Source organism: Zootoca vivipara, chromosome Z (assembly GCF_963506605.1).
Source record: "Zootoca vivipara chromosome Z, rZooViv1.1, whole genome shotgun sequence".
NCBI lineage: Eukaryota > Metazoa > Chordata > Lepidosauria > Squamata > Lacertidae > Zootoca > Zootoca vivipara.
Genome location: NC_083294.1, coordinates 28,141,282 through 28,163,284, shown reverse-complemented (window position 1 = coordinate 28,163,284; position 22,003 = coordinate 28,141,282). Strand labels below are relative to the sequence as shown.

Below are 22,003 nucleotides of genomic sequence, written 5' to 3'. Positions count from 1 at the left end.
TATTAATTGAAGTTCTTTGCCAGAAAACCGTCTGACAACCTGTCCTTCAGAATCTGTATAACATGACTGATGAATTTAAGGCCAGGCAAGATGTGAATGATTTAGCAGACAGTGGTGCTTTAAAGGGCAAAGTGAAATCTTCAGTCAAGGAGCTTGTTTACATGGATTTCTTTTTTTTAACCACCTGCTTCCTAATTCTTGGTTGGTGACAGTCACCATGTCACTTAAAAATCATTTTGCATAGTGAGGTGCCCTGCTGGCTGTTCTCCAGTTTTAGAGTCGTCTTCCTTCTCAAGTTTGCCAAAGTCCAACCCTGAACCACTTGGGTGGGTGGTATAATGCCTCTTATTTGGGGCTGGTGTTTAGTGACCGGAAGTGACCAGGCATGTGCTTTATCACCAGCCTAATCTACATGGTATTTATCATTTTATTCAAATGAGATTTCTCTGTTAAAATGTTATGAACGAAACCAAGTGCAAGCTTCATCGGTTTGAAGAGTTAGAAACTGGGCTTTAATTTTTGACTTTGCAACACCACATGGAACACCTTCATTTTCAATTGTTGTCTCCTTTCTAGTACTTAATTAAAAAATAAAGTGTGTGCTTGATTTACAGCTACAGGACCGTACACAATTCAGTGACCGGGATTTAGCTACCCTTAAGAGATACTGGGACAGGGGCATGACGAGCCTTGGTGCAATTTGCAGAGAGAAAATTGAAGCAGTCGCTGCGGAGTTAAATGTTGACTGTGAAATAGTACGGGTAAGAACCTCCAGTCCTCCCGTTTCTGGTTGCAGAAAATAGCCTAGATGAAAGCTTTTTTTGAAAAATTACATGAGGTAGACTGAAATAGACTGCACGTGTTACATAATGAATGGCCACGTTAGGAAGTGCTCTCTTGCTCTGTTTCCTGTCTATTTATAGTTAAAATCCCTCAGGTGAGACTTTTATCAATTGGCAGCACGAGCTGCATACTTGACAGTCCAGTTGGACTGGGATTTTAAAACAAGCAAAGACTTTCTGCAGAACTGAAAAGGAATAACTTGTGCAGTTAGTCAAAATTTAAAAGCTCCTTGTGAAGCAAAAGGGAGCTGAGTTTTATTTTATTTTGTAAGAGAGCAATACAGTTCTGTGTTGGGAGTAATCCTTTGCATGTGTCTGGTCCTATGTTCATTGTCACTCACCTTGAGTTGTGAAAGACCTCTGCTTGGTACCCTGACTGCTCCAACAGTGAGCTTAATGGCTGAGTAGGAATCAGAATCAAAATCTTCCCCTAACCACTTTATCTTGTTGTCTCACAGTGATGATGATGATGATTATATTCATCATTATCTTTAAAATAACAAATTGGTAAAAATTACCTAAAGCAGATAGAAGCATTTTCCCCAAAATATATGTTTGTATATATATTTCCAAACAACATTAATATTCAGGAATTTATGTATTCTGTGTCCTTTCTCTGGCTGCCCCCTCTTCCCCCAATACTAAAGCAGGAAAACCTAGATTTTGTTCCCAAAATGAAGTATGCAGAGCAGCTAAACATATTTTGCAGTGTTTCATTCTGCGTTGTTGAAATTTCAAAAGAGGGAAAATACTTTGGGAAATGTTAGCATATCCTAAAGGTGTGTAGGGAGGAGCATGTTAGGGAGAGCAACAGCCTGGTCTAACTCAGTGACGTAGAGATAACTGATATCCAGGCCTACTTAGCCCACTGCACTCAGTAGGACTTAAATGTCAGTGTTTATTTTAGAAATTTCTGCCCTTCTTTCCTTCCACTAGGGGAACTCAGAGCACACAGGAGGATTTAGATACAGGCAACCACCATTTTAGGTTCAACAGATATGTGCACGATTGCGCACACACGCACAGTGCCGAACCTGGAAGTGACCTACAAAAATTATAAGACATCACTAAAAGGGCAGAACGGGGGTGGGGTAGGGGCAGGTTGTGGGCTGAATGAGGTGGCAGCGGGATGGAATGGGGTGTTTCAATTGCACATGATTTCATGCATGTGTACAATGACCCAGAACCCAGAATGCCTGTACATGTAATCCATGCAACATAAAGCAGCATGATAAAGTGTTACAAGAAAATCAGCAGGCAGAACAGATGTTCAGTAGCTTCTCTCAAAAGGCCTGTAAAGAGCCAGGTTTTCACCAGGTGCCGGAAGGCACGCAGTGACAGCCTCCATAGGGCAGGCAATGCCACAATTGAAAATGTGTTGCTCCTCTTTCTCAGCTCATGAACCTCAGTTGGAGGAGAGACATGAAGTAGGACCTCAGGTGTTGAACTGAGTGTAGGAGGGGCAGCTGTGGGTGAAGGTGGTCCTTAGGATACATTAAATTGTGTAACTTCAGTGTAATTGGTCTACAGGTGGCTAGGTGTGGAAAAAAAGGAGTGGTAGATAGTGTTGAAATTCCATCTCCCGACCACTGGGAAACTTAATTAGTTTTTCTTTGGTTAGTCATTCCTTATGCAGAACTATTAACCCCAAATTTGACTGCCTTCTGAATCTCCAAAAATGATAGCAAAGATCTGCACACCCCTTAATCATTGATTATGTTTCAGCTAGTGGTTTGCATGTGTGAAACAACTGACGCAGGTCAAACACTGCAAAAGTGATTTTTGGTCTTGTAACACTTGCAGTCTCTACAATCAGTTGAAAGTTGTCGAATCAGCACTTTGGAAAATGGTGCAGATTCTAGGTGCCAACCAATGTGCTAATGATTAGCAATACGATGGTGCTCAGCTGGGAATAGTGGTTAACAGAAATTGAGGGCAGAAAATATGCAGAGGCAAAGGTGGTAGCCCCTGGTCTGTGAACCTAGTTAGACTCAAATGGCTTACGAGGCCATTTCAGCTAAGATTCACCTGCCTGCCGTGTGGGTGTGGGGCAAATAAAGATACGTTGGCTTAGGGTGTGTGGAAGACATAAGGATCTGGCCCATTTAACCATTAAGAAACTTTTCAGGGGGGGGGAAATTGCTGTTCTGCTACAAAGTTGATTATGAGCAGCAGTTGTCAAAAGATGTTGTCTGCTGACTTCCTTAACTGGTGTCCTTACAAGGCAAGGTGTAGGGGGTCCTTGGCAAAGTGTCTGGCTGGCAGACTTAGCTGCTAGTGCCTGGCAGCAGCATACCAGGGAATGCTGGGTGGCTCCTGCTGATATCTGGGAGCTGCTGCTGTTAATTTCCCACAGAGTGACATTATGCTAAACTTCAGACCTTCACTGTAAAGCACCCAGTATTTTTCAGGAAAGGGTAGAAAGAGCATGCATCAGTGTAGGGCCTGCCAGGGACTGGCACCTCAGCAGCCAGCTAACATATAATAGAATCAAAGGATTGTAGAGTTGGAACGGATCCTGAAGGTCATCAAGCCCAACCCCCTGCAATGCAGGAATCTCAACTAGATCATACATGACAGATGGACATCCAACTTTTGCTTGAACACATCAAAGGAAATACAGTCCACCACTTCATATGGAAGTCTGTTCCACTGTCTTAACGGCTCTTACTTCCAAAAAGTTCTTCCTGGTGTTTAGTTGGGATCTCCTCTTTCATAACTTGAAGCCACTGGTTCAGGTCCTACCCTCCAAAGCAGAAGAAAACAAGCTGGCTCCATCCTCCATGCAGGAGCCCTTGAGATTGTAAGATGGCTATCATGTCTCCTCTTGGTTTCCTCTTTACCAGGCTAAACACATGCAGTCCTCTCAATCGTTCCTCATAAGGCTTAGTTTCCAGACCCTTGATCATCTTGGTTGCCCTCCTCTGCACACATTCCAGCTTGTCAATATCCTTCTTAAATTGTGGTGCTTGAGACTGGACACAGGACTCCAGATGTGATCTGAACACTGTACTTCTGTTAATGCAGCCTTCTTTTTTGCTGCTACATCTTTTGACTCATTAAGCATGTTGTCTACCCTATATCGTTTTAGAATGTACTACTGGCAGTCCAGGTGGTTCTCATCCTATATTTGTGCAGCTGGTTCTTCCTGCCTAAGTGTAGAACTTGAAATTTCTTCCATTGAAATTCTCTCTCTTTAGTTTTTTTTAAAGTTTTTAGCCATTATTCCAATCTGTTGAGGTCATCTGGAATCTCAGTTCTGTCTTCCACAGCATAGGCTACCTCTCCCAATTTGGTGTTGTCTGCACATTTGATGAGCATCCTCTCAATTACTTCATCCAAGTCTTTTATAAAGATGTCAAACAATGGACCCAGAACAAAATCCCACGGCACCCCTCTTGTCACTTTTTTCCAGGATCACAAGGAAACAAATCCATCTAACTGTTATGTCGTCCAGTCCATATTTTACCAGCTTTTCTTCAAAAATATAATGGGGGACTTTGTCAAAAGCCTTACTGAAATCAAGATACACTATGTCCAAAGAATTCCTCTGATCTACCAAGCTTGTAACTATCAAAAAAAGAAATGAGATTTATCTTCCAAGATACCTCTTGCAGACCTGGAAGGTTACTTCAGCTTCATGGAAACTATGCTATAATAACTAGGGTGCTTTAGAGGGGCTGAGGATGGTGACCCGATAAGCAACTATGATGTAGGAATGTGGTAGCCAACATACAGGAGCCTTGTGTGATCTGGCCAGATTCTCAGCTGACTTGCAGAAGCATCACATGGATAGATCTAGGGTCTAGGCAGGGTGGTGAGGATGGTAGGGTAGAAAGCAGAAAGTAGTTAATGAGCCATTTGGCCCTAACAAGAGCTCCAGAGTTAGGCATTGTTAGGCTAGGGTGAAAATACCAGTGCAGTTACTAGGCTCCCATTCTAAAGCCCTTTCATAACTATCTAGGAAGGATGCAAGATTTTTCTGGACAGATAATTTCTAATCAGCTGTTTCAGCCATAGTGAATTTGTGAGAAAAGAGACATGATGATATCAGTTCTTTTTTTCTGCCTCTTGATACCTAAATTCTACATACCTTACTTTCCTCCCCAGGACTAAGGTGCTTCTTTAGCAATGTTTTATTTGTAGGTTCACCACCCCCACCACTTCCTTTTCATTCTGCGAGAGTTCAATTAAACATTGCCATAATGGAAATACTATCTTTTCAAAAAGACTAAGTAGGTCTCTGGCAAGTGCAGTTTAATTCAATCAACAATTAATTCAAGCATATTGGGTTTTGTTCTGTTTTGTTTTAAAAACACACAAAACAACTTTGATTTGTTGAAGGAGTTGACTTTCCAGCTGAAGAAGCAATTCATGAGCCCTTGTGTTTTTGACTTAGTATTTCACTGATCTGTTGAGGGTGCAGTAATGCCTCACCATAGTTCACCATTCTAAAAATGGAAAACCACTAAATAAAGCATAGCTTTTAAGCTGTTAGTCTGCTGAGGTTAAATATTTAAAAGAGAGCTATATATTTTTATTAGTGCCATTCTGTCATGCAAGAAAAGAGCAAGGAGATTGTGAGAGGAAGAGCTTTTAGACGTACAACTCCCCCACTTGCTGTCTGCAGTGCCCCGGTTCTGTACCATGAGATGCAGCTGTGTATGTTGATTGGCTGTAACCATGCAGAGGATTGGCCATCTCATGGAAACATTTTGATGAGGTCTATATCAGTGACCATCTTAGTGGCTGGCAAGCAACCAACAAGGACACAACAGTATTCAAATGATGCTATGTACTCCCCAAAAGCCCCCCAAGAGGGGTCTTTATAAGAGATTGGGTGAAGGACCAAGCAAGCACCCAGGGGAAGAGAGTTCCAAAACCTAGATTTGGTGTTCAGAAAGACCTTATTCCACATATTCACCAGCCTTACTTTATAAGAACATAAGAAGAGCCTATTGGATCAAGTTAATGGCCACTCTAGTCCAGCATCATCTTTTCACAGTGGCCACCCGATGCCTATGGACCAACCCGGTCCTCAAGCAGGACCTGAGCACAAGATTACTTTCTCCTACTATGGTTTCCAGCAACTGATATTCAGAGGATTACTACCTTCAACTGTGGAGGCAGATAATAGCCATCATAGCTAGTAGCCATTGATTGCCATGAATTTGTCAGATTATTTTCTAAAGCCGTATAGGTTGGTGGCTGTCACTGTGAGTTCCATACTTTATGTATCTTGTGAAGAAGTACTTTCTTTTATCTTTCACAAATCTTCCAACATTTAGCTTCATTGGATGTCTATAAGTTCTAATGTTACAAATGAGGGGAGAAAAAGCTTTTCTCTGTCCACTCTCTCCATGCCAGGCATTCTTTTATAAACTTCTTATCACTTGCCTCTCTTACTTGCCTTTTCTCCAAAAGGTCCCAAACTCTGCAGCCTTTCCTCATACGGGAGTTGCTCCATCTCCTTGATTATTTTGGTTGCCCTTTTCTGAACTTTTTCCATCTCTGCATTATCATTTTTGAGCATATCAGATAACAGGGGCATGGATTCAGGACCTCAGCTGAAGATCTATTGGAGCATGTAGGCTCCTGTGGAAGGAGGCAGTCCTTAAGACGAATGTGGAATTTGAGGCCCTCTAGATTATGTTGGCTTGAGATGCCATCAGTCCCAGGCAGCATAGCCAGTGGTCAGGGATGATGGAAATTGTATCCCACCAACCGGAAGGCTATCAGTTCCCCACTCCTGTTAAAATATCCTATATCCAGGCTGCTTAGGGCATTAAAGGTCTGCACTTCGAATTGGGCCCAGAAGTAAATGGGGAGCCAGTAGAGTTGACACCACACTATGGTCATATGCTCCAATTCTGACTCTTGCTGCTGCCTTGTATCTTTGGGGAACCTCTACCTGTTCTTTAGTGCCAGGAAAACAGTAGGCAGAACTGTTTCCAACTTCTGAATCAATTATAACTTCTTCTTTTAGTATATTTTTATTGATTTTTTAATTTAAAAAAGCTACAAAGAAATACAGTAGCGTGCATACAGAAGTAAAATTTCCATTAACACAAAGTTATACTATTATACAGAATTAGTTACAACTTCTGATATTCTCCATGTCTGCTTCTCATTACAAGACTTGGATTGGGAATCGAAGACGAAAATATCGTCTAATGGGAATTGAAGTCCTCCCTCCTCTAGGTGGCCCTGCTTTTTTCCCCAATCAATCTGATTCCAGCAGTAGATCAATAACCATTCCAGAAGATGATGCTTCGACAGATGTTGGAGATGATAATGACAGGAATGATGAAGTTTCAATATGTTTATCAGAAGGAAGCTCACAAGGTATTCAAACTTGTCACTAGTATTATATTGTTATTTCTGTTCAATCTTATCCTAATAGTCTGAATGTTGCTGAATGTTGCCTCCCTTTATCCCAAAGCTACTCCCAGGAAGTAACTAGCATTTTGATCCTAGATGCATTTACTTGGGGCTAAATCTAAATATGTTCAGGATTACAAAGTTTTCCTTTAGCCCAGGGAAATCCTCAAAAGATAAGGAAGCAGCCTTATAAAATGTCAGACCATTGGCTCCCCCACCTACCTCATTGACTATGTTGACTGGCAGCAGCTCTCCAGAGTTTCAGATGGGGTCTTTCCCAGTCCCACCTGGAGATGCCCGGGATTGAACTTGGGACATTTTGCACACAAAGCAAATGGCATTCCTTGTAGTAGTCAGTTGGGCAGTGAAGGCAGTGTGGTGTTGCACACCTGACTTGCAGATAGCAAGCACTGCTGCTGCTTACTGAGTGGGGGATGGATGAGGCGTAGAGAGCCTGTTGTTCGGTGGGGATGATGGCAGAAGTGTTGGATTGACTTCACTGCTTGCATGTGCTGCCTTCAGTTCCCCTTGCCGTGCTCCTGCCTCAGTGATGCTTGCCATTCAGAAGTCAAGTGTGAAATGGCTCCTCGCCTTTGCTTACACCTCTGGCTGCTACTGGGCATACCACTGAGCTATAACACTTTGCCAACTGAAAACACAGCTGAAAGTTAGAAGTGGAGAAAGCAGGATTTGCTAGAAGAAAACATGCGCTCAGTTGAAATGAGGCTCATATTGCATGTGGAAGGCAAAGTGCCATTGTACACATTTACAAAAACCACATGTCAAGGAGTGAGAGCTGGATCTTCGAGTCACAGTGAATGTGGTTTTGTCCCTCAGGGTCAGAGAGGATTGTTCAGGCACCTCTCTGGATTGAATACATTGTTGTTGCCATGAGGATGTAGGATAAAGCTAGCTGCTTGGTAGATTCTTTGCATCCTCATTAGTTTGTTCCAGATTTATGAGGGTGTGATTAAGAATGGTAACTGCCAGTGCTGTTTTTCTGGGGTTACTCAAGGGTACACAGTACTGGAACCTTTTTTTCCTAGAAGAAAAGCACTGATAACTGCAGCATGGTTTGTGTAGGTGGCTTTCCCCCATCCCACCTCAAGATATTAGTTCTACTCAAGGAAGAGGCATCAAAGTGCCTGCCACATGGGAAGATGTCTAGAAAATGCCTGCCTCTTCAAGCCCCATTCCTAGTGTGGAAACCAGCCCCAGTCAGGGTGGTGGTCAGTATCAGTATTTTTGAACATCTCCCATTAATCAGTTGAACAACAGGCAGGGCCAGCTGTGTAACAGGGTGGCTGGCCTTTCAGGAGAGAAGGGGTATGACAGTGACCCCTTAACAAAAAGCCAGTTCCTTGCCCAAGTGAAATGGCAGGTGGTAGAGCCACAACAGCATTGATTTTGATGCAGTGTTACAAAACGGAAGAACCAACAACTTATTTAGTTAGGAGTGAACTTGCATATTAGGAGTGAAGTTCCACATTTCACTAGCTTTACATGTTCACCTAATTGCTCCTGGTGTTTCTGACTAGAGCAAACCAACACAGACTTTGGCTCCTGAACTTCAAAAAAAATAAAAATAAAAAATAGACACATTTGCAGATTTGTATGCCAGGCTTGATCTTATTGTTTTGTTTGAACAACTTGCCGAGAAAGTGGCTGAAAAACACGAGAAATGTTGGGAGCAAACTTGTGCTGGGTTTTTCAGAATTTCAATTATAAAAAGAATAAGATAACAACATAGAAATTGGTTGAAGATGACTGAAAGCCAAGTAAGTTAACAAAGTCTGCAGATCTTCTCTGCCTTGGGGTAAAGGAAGCACCTCCTTCAACAGGACAGTAGAGAAATAGTCAGAACACTCTGCAATTCAAGTGAAAAGCTGCCTTAATATTAATTGGGTCTGGCACTCTGACACTTATGAGATGGAACTGCCAGGGAGAGGCAGGAAGAAGATGATTGTAATCAATACCCCACACAGCTGCAGGATAAATACAGAATTTCTTAGGAGCAGAATAAAAAGAGGCTTGGTTATTATCCATACACACACAAAGCTCAAAACTTGTTCAATCAGAGGTGAATGTCGCCCTCCAGGCCTTACTGTGAGGCCCTTGGAACTCTCTCTAGGCCACAACCTTGCTATCCCTGCACAAAGCTCAAGTATAGCTTGCCATAATGTGTCCTTTAACTCTAATATGCCTGAAGTATGTGTATGTATAGAAATCTTTGTGTGACTGGAGTGTAGCCCACTGTAAATACGTCCACTGCCCTGCCCCTTTTACCTCTGACCCCATCCATACCTGGCACACAGCCCTGGAAGGTTGACCATGGCAAAATACAGCCCTTGAGTTGAAAAAGATTCCCCACCCCTAACTTAGAGAGACACCACTGGGACTCTAGGACATACAATGGATCTGCCATTCAGTATGCACTGTTTTACCTGTCTTGTGTAGTTGAATTTTGGTGGGACTTGGCTACTGTTTTGGATTGAGTAATGTGCTTTGATACAGATAATCCTTAAAATGAAATTCGTTTACCATCCCATGGTGATGGCATAGTGATCCTTATAGCTGGACTATAGTTTGTAAGATTATTGCAGTTTCTAACAATGTTAGCTTCAGAATATGACCACTTAATAGTCCAGAACATCTATGTTAACTAAAGGTTATTTTTTTTGATTGTGTAAATTAATAGGCGGTGGAGGTTGTATTTGGAGAACAGATCATTACTATAAGCTTCCAGGTTGAATTCAGTGCTGGAAAAAAGTATGGTGTGTGTGAAATGGGCAGCATTTTTTTTTCTCCGTACAATGAGGGGGGGAAGTATTTGATCCCCTGCTAAATTTGCCCTTTGACGAATAAATGGCCAGTCCATAATTTTAATGGTAGGTTTATTGTAGCTGTGAGAGACAGAATAACAACAGGAAAACCCTCAGAAACCCAGAAGACAAAAGTCAGAAATTGATGTGCATTATAATGAGTGAAATAAGTATTTGATCCCTTTGCAAAAGATGACTTAGTACTTGGTGGCAAAACCCTTGTTGGCAATTAGAGGTCAGATGTTTCTTGTAGGTGGCCACCAAGTTTGCACACATTTCAGGAGGTATTTTGTCCCACTCCTCTTTGCAGATCCTCTCCAAGTCAGTAAGATTTCAAGGCTGATGTGTAGCTACTCGAACCTTCAGCTCCCTCCACAGATTTTCGATGGGATTAAGGTCTGGAGACTGGCTAGGCCACTCCAGGACCTTAATGTGCTTCTTCTTGAGCCACTCCTTTGTTGCCTTGACCGTGTGTTTTGGGTCATTGTCATGCTGGAATACCCACCCTCGACCCATTTTCAATGCCCTGGCTGAGGGAAGGAGGTGCTCACCCAAGATTTGATGGTACATGGTCCCGTCCATCGTCCCTTCAATGCGGTGAAGGTGTCCTGTCCCCTTAGCAGAAAAACACCCCCAAAGCAAAACACCCCCCTCCATGTTTGACAGTGAGGATGGTGTTCTTGGGGTCATAGGCAGCATTCCTCCTCCTCCAAACACGGTGAGTTGATGCCAAAGAGCTCGATTTTGGTCTCATCTGACCACAACACTTTCACCCAGTTCTCCTCTGGGTCATTCAGATGTGCATTGGCAAACTGCAGACGGGCCTGTCTTGAGCAAGGGGACCTTGCAGGCTCTGCAAGATCTCAGTCCTTCACTGTGTAGTGTGCTACCAACTGTTTTCATGGTGACTGTGGTCCCAGCTGCCCTGAGATCATTCACAAGTTCCCATGTTCTGGGCTGCTTCATCACTGTTCTCCTGATCATGGCAACTCCACGAGATGAGATCTTGCATGGAGCCCCAGACCAAGGGAGGTTGACAGTTATTTTGTGTTTCTTCCATTTGCGAATTACTGCACTAACTGTTGTCACCTTCTCACTAAGTTGCTTGGCAATAGTCTTGTAGCCCAGTCCAGCCTTGTGCAGGTCTACAATCTTGTTCCTGACATCCTTGGACAGCTCTTTGGTCTTGGTCATGGTGGCTACTTTGGAATCTGCTGGATTGATTGCGTCTGTTGACAGGTGTCTTTTGTACAGGTACTGTAACAAGCTGGGATTACAGGTAAGACCTCTCCCTTACAGCAGGTGCTTCTGATCTCAGCTCATTACATACAGTGAAGATACCATGTAACCAGCCTGACAACCTGGCTGGTTGTAAGGGGATCAAATACTTATTTCACTCATTATAATGCACATCAATCTCTGACTTTTGTCTTCTGGGTTTCCCCCGTTGTTACTCAGTCTCTCACAGCTACAATAAACCTACCATTAAAATTATGGACTGGTCATTTCTTCGCCAGAGGGCAAATTTAGCAGGGGATCAAATATTTTCCCCCTCACTGTAAGGTGTGAATTGCTTGACACCTTATGAATTCAGGAACTTATTCTAGAAACACATATTTTGTTTCATTTCTGTAGAAGAACAAAGTGAAGTTCTTCAGAATGAAGACACTGGCCACAGAGAAGAGGACCAAGCTACTGTAACTGACAATAATGTGGTACGGATGTTTCCTAAAACTTAATAGTTTGATTAAATCCAGTTACTCTGATGGGCTGATGTATGAAGGGCCACAGATTTTTCCAGTGGTTTTCTGGTAGGTTCCATATTCAAGGCTCTTTTATGCAAATGCAGAAACCATGATGTGCACAGAGTCACACATCCTGAAAACCTCTCAATGGGTTAAAAACAACCAAAAAGATGCAGGGGCATCTGATGTTCTAATCATATGTCAGTACCTTTTTGATTTCAAAATGAAAAGCACCATTTGCCTTTTCAGACAATACAAATCATAGACGATGAAGAAGATGGTATGATAAGTGAAATAGACCAATTGAGTTGTCTTCTGGAATTCAAAGTAAGTAACTCCTGTAGAAAACAGCTAACATTTGTTTACAAATAGAAAGGTGATTAATCAGCTTAAACTTAAAGTGCAGGCTTTGTTCAAGGAATCGAAATAGGAGCCTGAAAGGACAGAATTAGTTCGAAAGAAATTCAAAAGAAGCAAAGAAAGACACAAGACATCAAATGTTTACTTAATGATAACAGGGTTTTTTAAACAAAATATTGAAAGCCCAACATTATTCAGTTGAAGGCAGCTTTCTCTGGGGGAACTGAAAAAACTAACATAGGAACAGATGAGCCAACTAAAATACAGTTGATTATAAACTTATTATAAACTTTATTATAAACTTAGGCACTATATGGAACAACCTATTTTTAATGCATCCAATGTCAGAGTAGACCCATTGGAATTAATGGACATGACTAACTTAGCATCTACTCTGAGTGGACATAACCCATTATATATGGGGCATTCTGCAAAATGAAAACTAATCTATTTTCATTTTTGCCTTAACCATAGCTGCCAAGTTTTCCCTTTTCTCGTGAGGAAGCCTATTCAGCATAAGGGAAAATCCCTTTAAAAAAGGGATAACTTGGCAGCTATGCTTAACACTGGTGAGCTGTTAATGGAAGGGAGAGAGATAAGGAATTTATTTCAGTTGCACAATACAACAATTCTGCTGTTCTGTTATTACCAAACAGTGTGTGACCCATTAACCTTTTGAGGCAACCCATTTCTGCTTAATGTCTGTATCCTAAAATGTACAGTGTGCAGGAACTTGAGGGTGGGTGAGTGATGAGGAAGGGGAATATTGCCAACTAAAACAGTGCAATGTCATGAGGATGCATTGAAGTTTGTGGGGATATTATTGCATGCTCACAGGCAGATGGCGCAAGACCTAGTGTTTAGGAAGAGGCTGCTGATTGCTTTGAAGACAGAAGGCTATTCCAATTTCAGCAGCTTGCAGATTACAGCTGAACATTTGCTTTTGATGCTATATGAGCAAAAGCAGTTGGAAACCGTGACAACTGTTTTTTTGCCAAAATTGCGAAAGGTTACATGTGTACATAAGAATTGGGGGTGGCTTACTTTCAATTCAGACGCCCTCAAACAAATTTCAGTTGGTGTTAGAATAAAATATGTATTTTTACTAGAACTTTACCTACACTGAAATGAGTAATGTCTTTAAATCACACACAATGTGTGCATAATTGATGTCCATGCATTAATTTCTGAACTCTGCCTTCAGGATAAGAGCAATGCTGAATGAATGTGTGTGTATGTGGAAATGACCTTTTCTTAATGTCACTTGTCACAATACTGAATGTCTTGTTGTGACAGTATGTCCTACAAAACCACGATTGTTTATTTTTTTATTAGGTTTTGACATGTGGGCTTCTTGGTCACATAGTCCCTTTGCATAAATATGCATGTTTGCTTTCATAGGTGTCCCACAAGCTTTTTTAACCAGTAAGAAACTGGATAAGCTTTTTAACACTCCCCCAACCTTTATGTGGACCCCACAACAGCTGATTTGAAAGCCACTTTGTACTGCCTGTTTTCCTCAGTTAAGGGGCCAGTTGTACAGTAGTGGTTTATCGCTGCCCCCAGCCCACCCTTCTTTTAAAAATAAAATAAAATAAAATACATTTAACTTGTGAAGCTATTGCAGTTTGCTTTACTGCTAAATGAAAACAGGCAAACACCTATGCTAACTGGAGTCTATTTGATCTCCACCAGCTTCTTAAACTAGGGTAGGGAAAATAATTTGCCTTTCCCCCAACTTTTTGTGGTTACACCATTTCAAGATTTCTGGAGTAGGGTTTTCTGGTTTTGTAAAAATAATCAAAAATCGACATATTCCCTACAAAGCTCTGTAGGGGTTAAAACTGCAACACTGATTCATTATTTGCTGTTTTAGTTTTTAAAATGTGTTAATACTATTGGGGTACACCGGATCCCCTCCCATTATTTAGGATGAGCTCAGTATTTCATTAGGACATTTTTTGCTTTCTGGTTTGTCTTTGTTTTTTCCTCCTACCTCTGGGCTTCCTCATAGCCCAGAGATAAATTTTAGTTAGCGTTATCAGGTCTGATGAGCCCTATTAGCTTTTTTAAAATTCAATGCCAATATTTTAAAATTTCTAAACTGGAGTCACTTTGAAATTGATGATTAACTTTATTTCCAGTTAGGACTTCAAAAAGAATTCATTGGAACCCCTACAGCAGATTTGGTTTTTTAAAAAGTTGTTTGACAGTTATCAGAAATGTAAGTGCCAAGTTCATAAGGGATAGCATAGTAGGTAGAGCATGAAGCTCTTAATCTCAGGGTTTGGGGGTTCGAGCCCCACATTGGGTGAAAGATTCCTGCATTGCATGGGGTTAGACCATAGGTCGGCAACTTCTGGCCCATGGGCCGGATGTGGCCTATGAAGGCTGTTTATCCGGCCCATGGACTGCCCGTGAACCGAGCCGCCTGCTCAGCAAGTCCCCCGTGCGCTGCACTAAACCGACGCGGGGACTCGCCAAGCGGTGCCAGAAATGGCACCTGTGCAGACACGCGCAGAAGCCATTTCTGGCATTCCAGACATGGGCAGCACAGTGACAGAAATCGCGTCTGCGCAGCTGCAGAAGCCATTTCCGGCTCTGCGGACATGCACAGAAGCCATTTTCGGTGTTCCGGACATGGGCAGTGCGACGACAGAAATGGCTTCTGTGCATGTCCGGCCCATGAACAATAGTCCATGGGAATTCTCCAGCCCATGGCCTGAAAACGTTGCCGACGTCTGGGTTAAACTATAGATAACCCTTGTGGTCCCTTTCCGACACTACAGTTATGTGATTCTGAAGTCCTCAACCCAGAGCAAACCACAATATGCCAATTAAGGATGCTGATTTGCTTGGCACTACTAGTTAAAAGGTGGCTGAGGCAACAGCCTTTGCAGACATCTGTAGGACTGGGCTATAAGGGTAGTTAACACCATCCTTTATTTGAACTTGAAAAAGTCATTGCCTTTCAAATGTAAGGATAACAAGCATCAGGCTTGTAACCTTCAGAATACAGTAATCTTAACACAGTGCAAAATTAATACATGAAATCCACTGCTACATTGATGGCCGCTCATATAGGTGTCTTTAAAAGGAGAGTAGACAAATTCATAGAGACTAGGTCATCAGGTCATCAGGTATTTGTTCTGATGTCTTAAAAAAAGTTCTATTGGATTTTTTGTCAAAGACAAAGCAATGTATAATTGTGGAATAAAAGAACAACACCAAACCAATCTACCAAATTACAATCTTTCTTCACTGAATATCGTATGGTATTTAAATACTCCAACCATAGCAAAGAATGAGAAGCTGGAGGGATGTGGGAAGATCCCTCCCTCTTCTGATGTCTGAATGGAGCTCCCATATTCATGGGATGTCTGCCACTGAATCAGAATGCTGTACAGAAACATGTCCTCCAGTTTGACCAAAGTTTTCATCCCCTGTGAAAGGGGCTCCTGTTTTTCTGCCTCTTGGGAGATATAGGATTTCTTTATAATTTCAATATCTACAGCATTGAACTTACTTTATTGCTGCAAGGTGGTGGTGGATACATGTATTTATACATGTGTGGATACATGTATTTTTCCTTTTCATTAATTATTTCTGCAGCCCCTCCAGTTGCCTGAAAAAGCCCTGTGGGAGAAGTTAACCTCATGACATATTTCCCTGAGCTTTAACTGCAGCATGGGAAGCCAAGATGGCACCCACTGCTTTCATTTTTAAGGGAAGTTCTTCCTTTTGGTATTAAAAACAAACTTCACACTGATTTCTTTAAAAAGTAAAAAGACTTCATTTAAAAACAAAACAGTGAACAGCTGTCAGGTAGACAGTAGGCAGCCTCCCCAGCTTCATGTGCTTACAGGAAAGCAAACTGAGAATATTATGGGGCTTTCGTAAAATGCAGGCACCCAGGAAGGTTTAAGAGTGCATACAGATAATCAAAGAAATGACACATAGATGGGAAGAAGGGAACTCAGACCACCACTTGGACACCATAAAAGTAAAGTAAGGACAACAAAAACCATCCATCTGACACATAAGAAATTTCCACTGTCATTTTCTGTCCCCTTTAATAATATTCAAATGCAATTTCATCAATCATTAGTTGATAGAGAATTGTAAAAGAAGTGCAGGAGACATTTTTTGGCACAATACCACTGAATGTCATTTGCTTGTGTGTGTGTGTGTGTGAGAGAGAGAGAGAGAGAGAGAGTGACTGTGTGACTTTCAGGTCCTGCTAATGGGCATCTTATTAGCCACAGTGGAAAACCTTTGGTGAGAATGTTCTTAAGGGTATTAATCAAATGTCCTGCAACTACTTGGCTGTATGTGTAAACAAGACAAATGTATGCTCTTCACATACTTTACTTGTCCAGATTTGATCTGTTCTTTGTTTTAAAATGTTCCCTTTTTATATCCCCCCCCGTTGTATTAAATGAGGAATGTAACAATCAATCCTTTCATAGCCCAGTGCTGAACTTCCCCGTCACACGACTGCTCTGCCCTCAAAATATATTTGCTCAGAAAGAACACTGTGGAGTTCTAATTTGCAAGTCATCCTCACAAATGAGGAAAGAGAAATCGTTCATGCTTGCTGAAATGTTTTTCTGCGCACTGTCTTTCTTCACACCTTTCATTTAGGAAAGCTCACATTTTTAAAGGGGGGAGGGGAGCGCCCCATCAAGCCCTCTTAAGAGGAATCACAGTGGATACCTGTGCAATATTTCTAGTGTCGTACTCACAGCAGTGTTTGTTGAATGAGCCTTGTGGAATGTCATCCTTGTATCACTCCCCTGTAGTAAGAGAACTGGAGGTGGGGAGGTGGTGGTAGAAGCACTGCAGGCTAATCTGTTTGCAGGCCAATGAAGAGGAGAAATGGAAATTTGCAGGGAGCAAAAAGGGCTATCAACTTAGCTCCTCCTCACTCCTCTGGACTTGCTGGAGCTCCCATCACCATTCCCTAGTGTGAAGCCATTCACTCTTCTAGTTGTAAAAGTTGCAGTTGTGTGGCGATACCCCGATGCCTCCCCGAGAAATAAAAACACCAGACACATTGCATAAGGTTAATGGGCATGAAAGGCCACAACTTTATTGATTACGGATGAGGAGAGGTATTGGCCTAGGCATTGGATCTAACCGACTATATCCGACTCCAGCCCGCTCTGCTGGCAGTCTGTGAAAGGTTAACCACCGTTGGATGAGTCCTGCGATGCACCAACTAGGAGCTCATCCTGGGGCCACTGTTAGGGGCGTGCCCTCTGGCCCTCACCTACCACGGCTTCGGACTTGGCAACGCCCCCGGACTCCTTAAGGGAGTACCTTTCCGCACTTTGGTTCGTGCTGTCTTGAGGCTCTGAATGCTGCTGCCGCTCAATCACCAGTCTTCTCCTTGAGTGGGCTGTATCTGCTCCTCGCCAGTCTTGCTGCTCTTGCCTCTCCTCCAGGCCCTGATTGGTGCCATCTTCCCATAGAGACAGAGATGGGCTCCTTCTCAGTCACTGCTCATGCATTCAGAGAAGGCAGGTGGACGAGCAGCAATCACAAGAAGGAGCAGCAAAGCCAGAAAGCTCCACCGATTGGCATTGGTTTCTTGGCAGGTGCCCAATTATGCTGCCCCTTGCTCCAAATTAGGCGCTCTGCAATAAACAACTGGGGCTGTAGTTTGACTTGGAGCCTTGGTTGAAGCAGGCTGGAAGTACGTCTCTGTTCACTAGGCAGAAGATACTTTGTACCAATCCCGAGGGCTCTTCCTCCTCTCCACTCATGAGTGTTAACCTGTTCCCAACTTACCTGAACAGGGTTTTTGGAATCTGAACACAAGCAGACCTGATTAGACTAGACACTTTGGTAGCCTCAGGTAGAGAATATCTGTTAAGCATTCTCTCTCTCGATTTTTGCCCATTGTTGATACTGTTCCTTGTGTACTTTCAAATTTTCAAGTAGAACTCCATTCAATTATTACCATGTATTTGCAACATAATCTCCTTTTAAAAAAAACCCCCAAAGAAACAGCTAGGGGTTTTATTCATCTCAATCTGACTTGGAACTGAATAGCCTGTGTTAGTCCTTTAATTTCAGTGAGTTTGCTCTGCATACGATTAACAAAGGGAACAGTTTGGTTCATTGTACTCAAAGACCAAAGATGATCTTTGGAGTTGTGCATATATATGTAATTCCCCCCCCCCTCTCCGCTTAGACCCAAGAAGTAAGGTTCGTTGAAGAAGAACTGGAGCATGAAAAAAAGAAATATTTTGAGCTACAGGCTTTCACTCGGCGTTTGATACTTGCTATCAAAATGGATGATAAAGAACAGCAGAAGGTAAGAGGAAAGCGTAAACAGCAGAGAAGATCTTATTTTATAGAGGTGTGTAGTAACCACAAATTTTGCCTTGTATCTCTAGCACTTGGAAGCGGTCCAGTCTGCTTCAGATCCACTCTGTGCCATTCTGATTTAATTTTTTGTTTGAGTCTGAATCTGATCTGTAAATATGAAGCTCATTTTTGTTCCTATTGACTAATTGAGAACCTACAAACCTCTATACAGTTTTTTTTCCTTTTCACATAGAGGGATGAAATTTGCAGGCAAGAGAGCATATCCCACGTGAATTTCGCTTGCAAAATTTCAGGCAGATCCATGCCAGGCTTTTTATGCAAGGAATCGTTGAACTCTCTTTTTTCTTTCCTGCCAGAAATGGGTACAAGTTTCAGGCATGATCACCCCTGCTGAGTGAATGAAGCCTGAGAAATATCAGAGATAGGTGCAGTGGTTCTCTCACATGGGCAGACTTTATTGTTTAGGGTAGGAAATAGAAATTGTGATAAAAAGCTATAAATGTAACTCACATTCTCACTGCTCCTCCCTAGCTGAATACCCTCAGGGAAGAAAAGAGAGAGAGAGAAATAATTTTTAATTGTTTATTATGAAAAAGATTTTATAGTCAGGCAGGCTAAACCTAAGCATTCTGATAAGGGTTCATTGCAAAGGAACTATGGTACCTATGCAGTCTGCTCCTCTGTACAGTCATACCTTGGTCTTTGAAAAGCTTAGTTCTCGAACGTTTAGGCTCCCGGATGCCACAAACCTGGAAGTGACTGTTCTGGTTTGCGAACTATTTTAGGAAGCCGAACGTCTGACAGGGCTTCCGCAGCCAATCAGAAGCTCCTGCAGCCAATCAGATGCCACATTTTGGTTTCCAAATGTTTTTGAAGTCGAACGGACTTCCGGAACGGATTCCGTTCAGTTTCCAAGGTATGACTGTATACAGTTACATAGAAATAAGCTCCACCAACAGAACGAAATAATTTTCAAATAAGCATGCCACGAGCATGTTTAAGGCAAGGCTCTTTGTCGCCTTTACTGCAAACAGGACTTTTGTTTTCAGTCAGAACTCACCAGAAGAGGCACCTTTCTGGTGGGTGCCATTGCCATTCTAAGAGAACAAGGGAGCTGTTTGGCACCTCTTTTCTAGAAAAATATCACTGGCTGCAGGAGATTAGTACAGCTACCCCTCTGAAAACATTTTTAGATAGTAAAACCTGTATGTTCTAATTTAATTATATTTCTAACATGATTAAAGTACCTAATTCTTAAGATGCTTATTTAATAAATTGATACCACAGTATTTGGGCAGCTTACATTAGCCATTGAAAACTACTAGTGAGGCCCTGCAAGAAAACTTTGCAGCATGCAGTTCTCTTGTTTGGGGTTTCATCCAGCAGTTGCTCTGTGGAATGGTAGCACTATGAAACAGTTGCTGTGATCTCCTTTCTCTATGCCAAGGAGTGTTGCTTTCCTTGTTTCCCCTCCAAGGAGTTGGGTCAAATACAAACTACGGTGCAGGAAAGTATCAAGGACTGCTAGTCCACCAGAGGCTGTTGGAGCTTTTCATTTATTTATATTTTGTATTCTAATTCAGGCCCTTCTGGCAGACTTGCCTCCAGAATTGGAAGAGGTGGATTTCAATCATTCATTTCCGGAACCTGATGATACCTCGTTCAGCTTGTCATCTTCATCAGAGAAAAACGCCTCAGACAGTTTGTGATCTTTGATGCAATGCAGTGTACTCGCCTAATCTGTATGTTTTGAACAAATTGCATTTTGTTGGCCAGTACCCTTGAATATGAAGGGGGGAGGGTTAGGGGGGGAGGTGGGAAGGGACACTAGCAACTACATTAACTGGGGGAGGTAGGTGATAGCCACAAATTCAGAATTATGTTTTTGTTTTGTTTTTGTTTTGGTGAATGTGAAAGCTACTTGAGAAAATATACTATGGTTCAGCATCTATGCCTTGGTTATTGTACCTTTTTATTCATTACTGACCTGCGTCAGTAACAAAGTCCTCCTCTGAGGAGGGCAATAAGTAAGAATGGAGGAAAAGTTGTGAATTATGCTAACAATTCAATCATACTTTCCTAATCTAGCACACTAGTCCTGTTCAATGCCTTTGCTCCCTTGCCCCTCCTCAGGTAGGTTAGCACGTCGCTAGAAATTAAGGCCCTCACTAAAGTTGGGCCCTCACTAAAACGATGGTGCTGATTCCAAACAAGGGATCAAGCTAAAGAAGCTTGCAATTGTACTTAACAGCGAATCATTGCTTCTTCTCTCTTCTCCACCTTTCCCTTTCTCCAATGCCTGAAAAATTATTGGAAGATTAAAGCTAGCTATCTTAATTGATTTCAGCAAATTATATTGTGCATAGTGGCAGATGGAAATCCTGAACAAAAATAGTTGGCTTTTTTTAAAGGAATGCCCAAATGCTGGGAAAAGCAACCATTTCCAGTAGCCCCAAGACTCTTTTCCATAGTACGTAGTTAGAGTGTGTGGCAATAACACTGGAGAATTCACAAGGGAACAGCATGTACACAAATCCAAAATTTGACTTCTGTAGTTTATTTACATGACCAAGCCTCAGCTTAAGGCTGCCCAGAAGATGCTTTTGTAGTTCACAGGAGAGCCTTCTCCTTGGCTGAGACTGAGAATCAACAGACAGGGAGAGCTTGGGAACCTGAGGGCTGAGAGAACTGTTGATAAATGATGTTACCAATGGAAGTACGTACTCCTTGGCATTGCTATTTGGAACAGCTGCTCAATTCAAATATGAGTTAGCCTAGATTCCCCCCCCCCATCATCATCATCAACAACAACAACAGCAACAACACTGACTTGTGAATTGGCTGTGGCATACAGACCAGCAACTTAAAAACACTTTTAATATGTTCCTGACTTGGAAAATACAGGAAAATACAGGCCCATGCAGAACTGAGCTCGGTGACAAATGCATTTTTGTCACCCGTATCTGTTGCGTGGGTCGAAATCTTGATGTGCATCAAGTGTTCAAAATAATTAGTTTTGAGATACCCAACACACACACACAAGTAGCTATTTTCCTCAGCTCTTAGGATTGAGTCTGTTTATCCACTTCCAGAATTTTTATCTACAGTTGCATATGTTAGATCTTTAATTGGATGTTTAAAGTGTTATAGATACTTTTTTTTCTATTGCCAAGAAAGATGTATGGTTTGCTCTTTGGGATGCCATTTCTCCTTTAAAAAGACACGTTTTATTATTTCTCTGATTCAGTAACAAAACTTGGTGTGAAAGAGCTGTTATCCTACTCCCAAAGTAACCTTGCACATCATTGCTAGCCTCCTTCACTCTGTCCATCACAGCCTCAACGTGCAGCTCTGCTCCCTCCCTCCCTCCCTTTCAACTGCTTTGGTCCTAACTTGAAATGGCAAGGGGAAACAGCTTCAATAGCAAAACAATTCTTTCCCCATCCCAAGAAGACAATTTTAGTGGCAAAGAGAGAAGAGGTGTTACAACTTGACTTTTTATCCAAGGGCAATTGCT

General features: G+C 42.1%; 1 protein-coding gene across 6 annotated transcripts in view; it reads left to right on the top strand.

The window, feature by feature from the left end:
• HDX (highly divergent homeobox) overlaps positions 1-20,296 on the top strand; it is a 40,176-nt gene extending 19,880 nt beyond the window's left edge. For 3 of the 6 annotated variants that reach the window (XM_035113864.2, XM_060270520.1, XM_035113865.2), the window contains exons 5-10: positions 615-761; positions 6,980-7,187; positions 11,681-11,760; positions 12,040-12,117; positions 18,350-18,472; positions 20,070-20,295. In XM_035113864.2, coding sequence (XP_034969755.1) covers positions 615-761; positions 6,980-7,187; positions 11,681-11,760; positions 12,040-12,117; positions 18,350-18,472; positions 20,070-20,195 — 762 coding nt within the window. In that variant the 3' untranslated portion in view covers positions 20,196-20,295. Of the gene's footprint in view, positions 1-614; positions 762-6,979; positions 7,188-11,680; positions 11,761-12,039; positions 12,118-18,349; positions 18,473-20,069 lie in introns of all 6 variants that reach the window. The other 3 variants (XM_035113867.2, XM_060270523.1, XM_060270522.1) reach the window with 2 other exon arrangements.
• Positions 20,297-22,003: the final 1,707 nt, after the last annotated feature.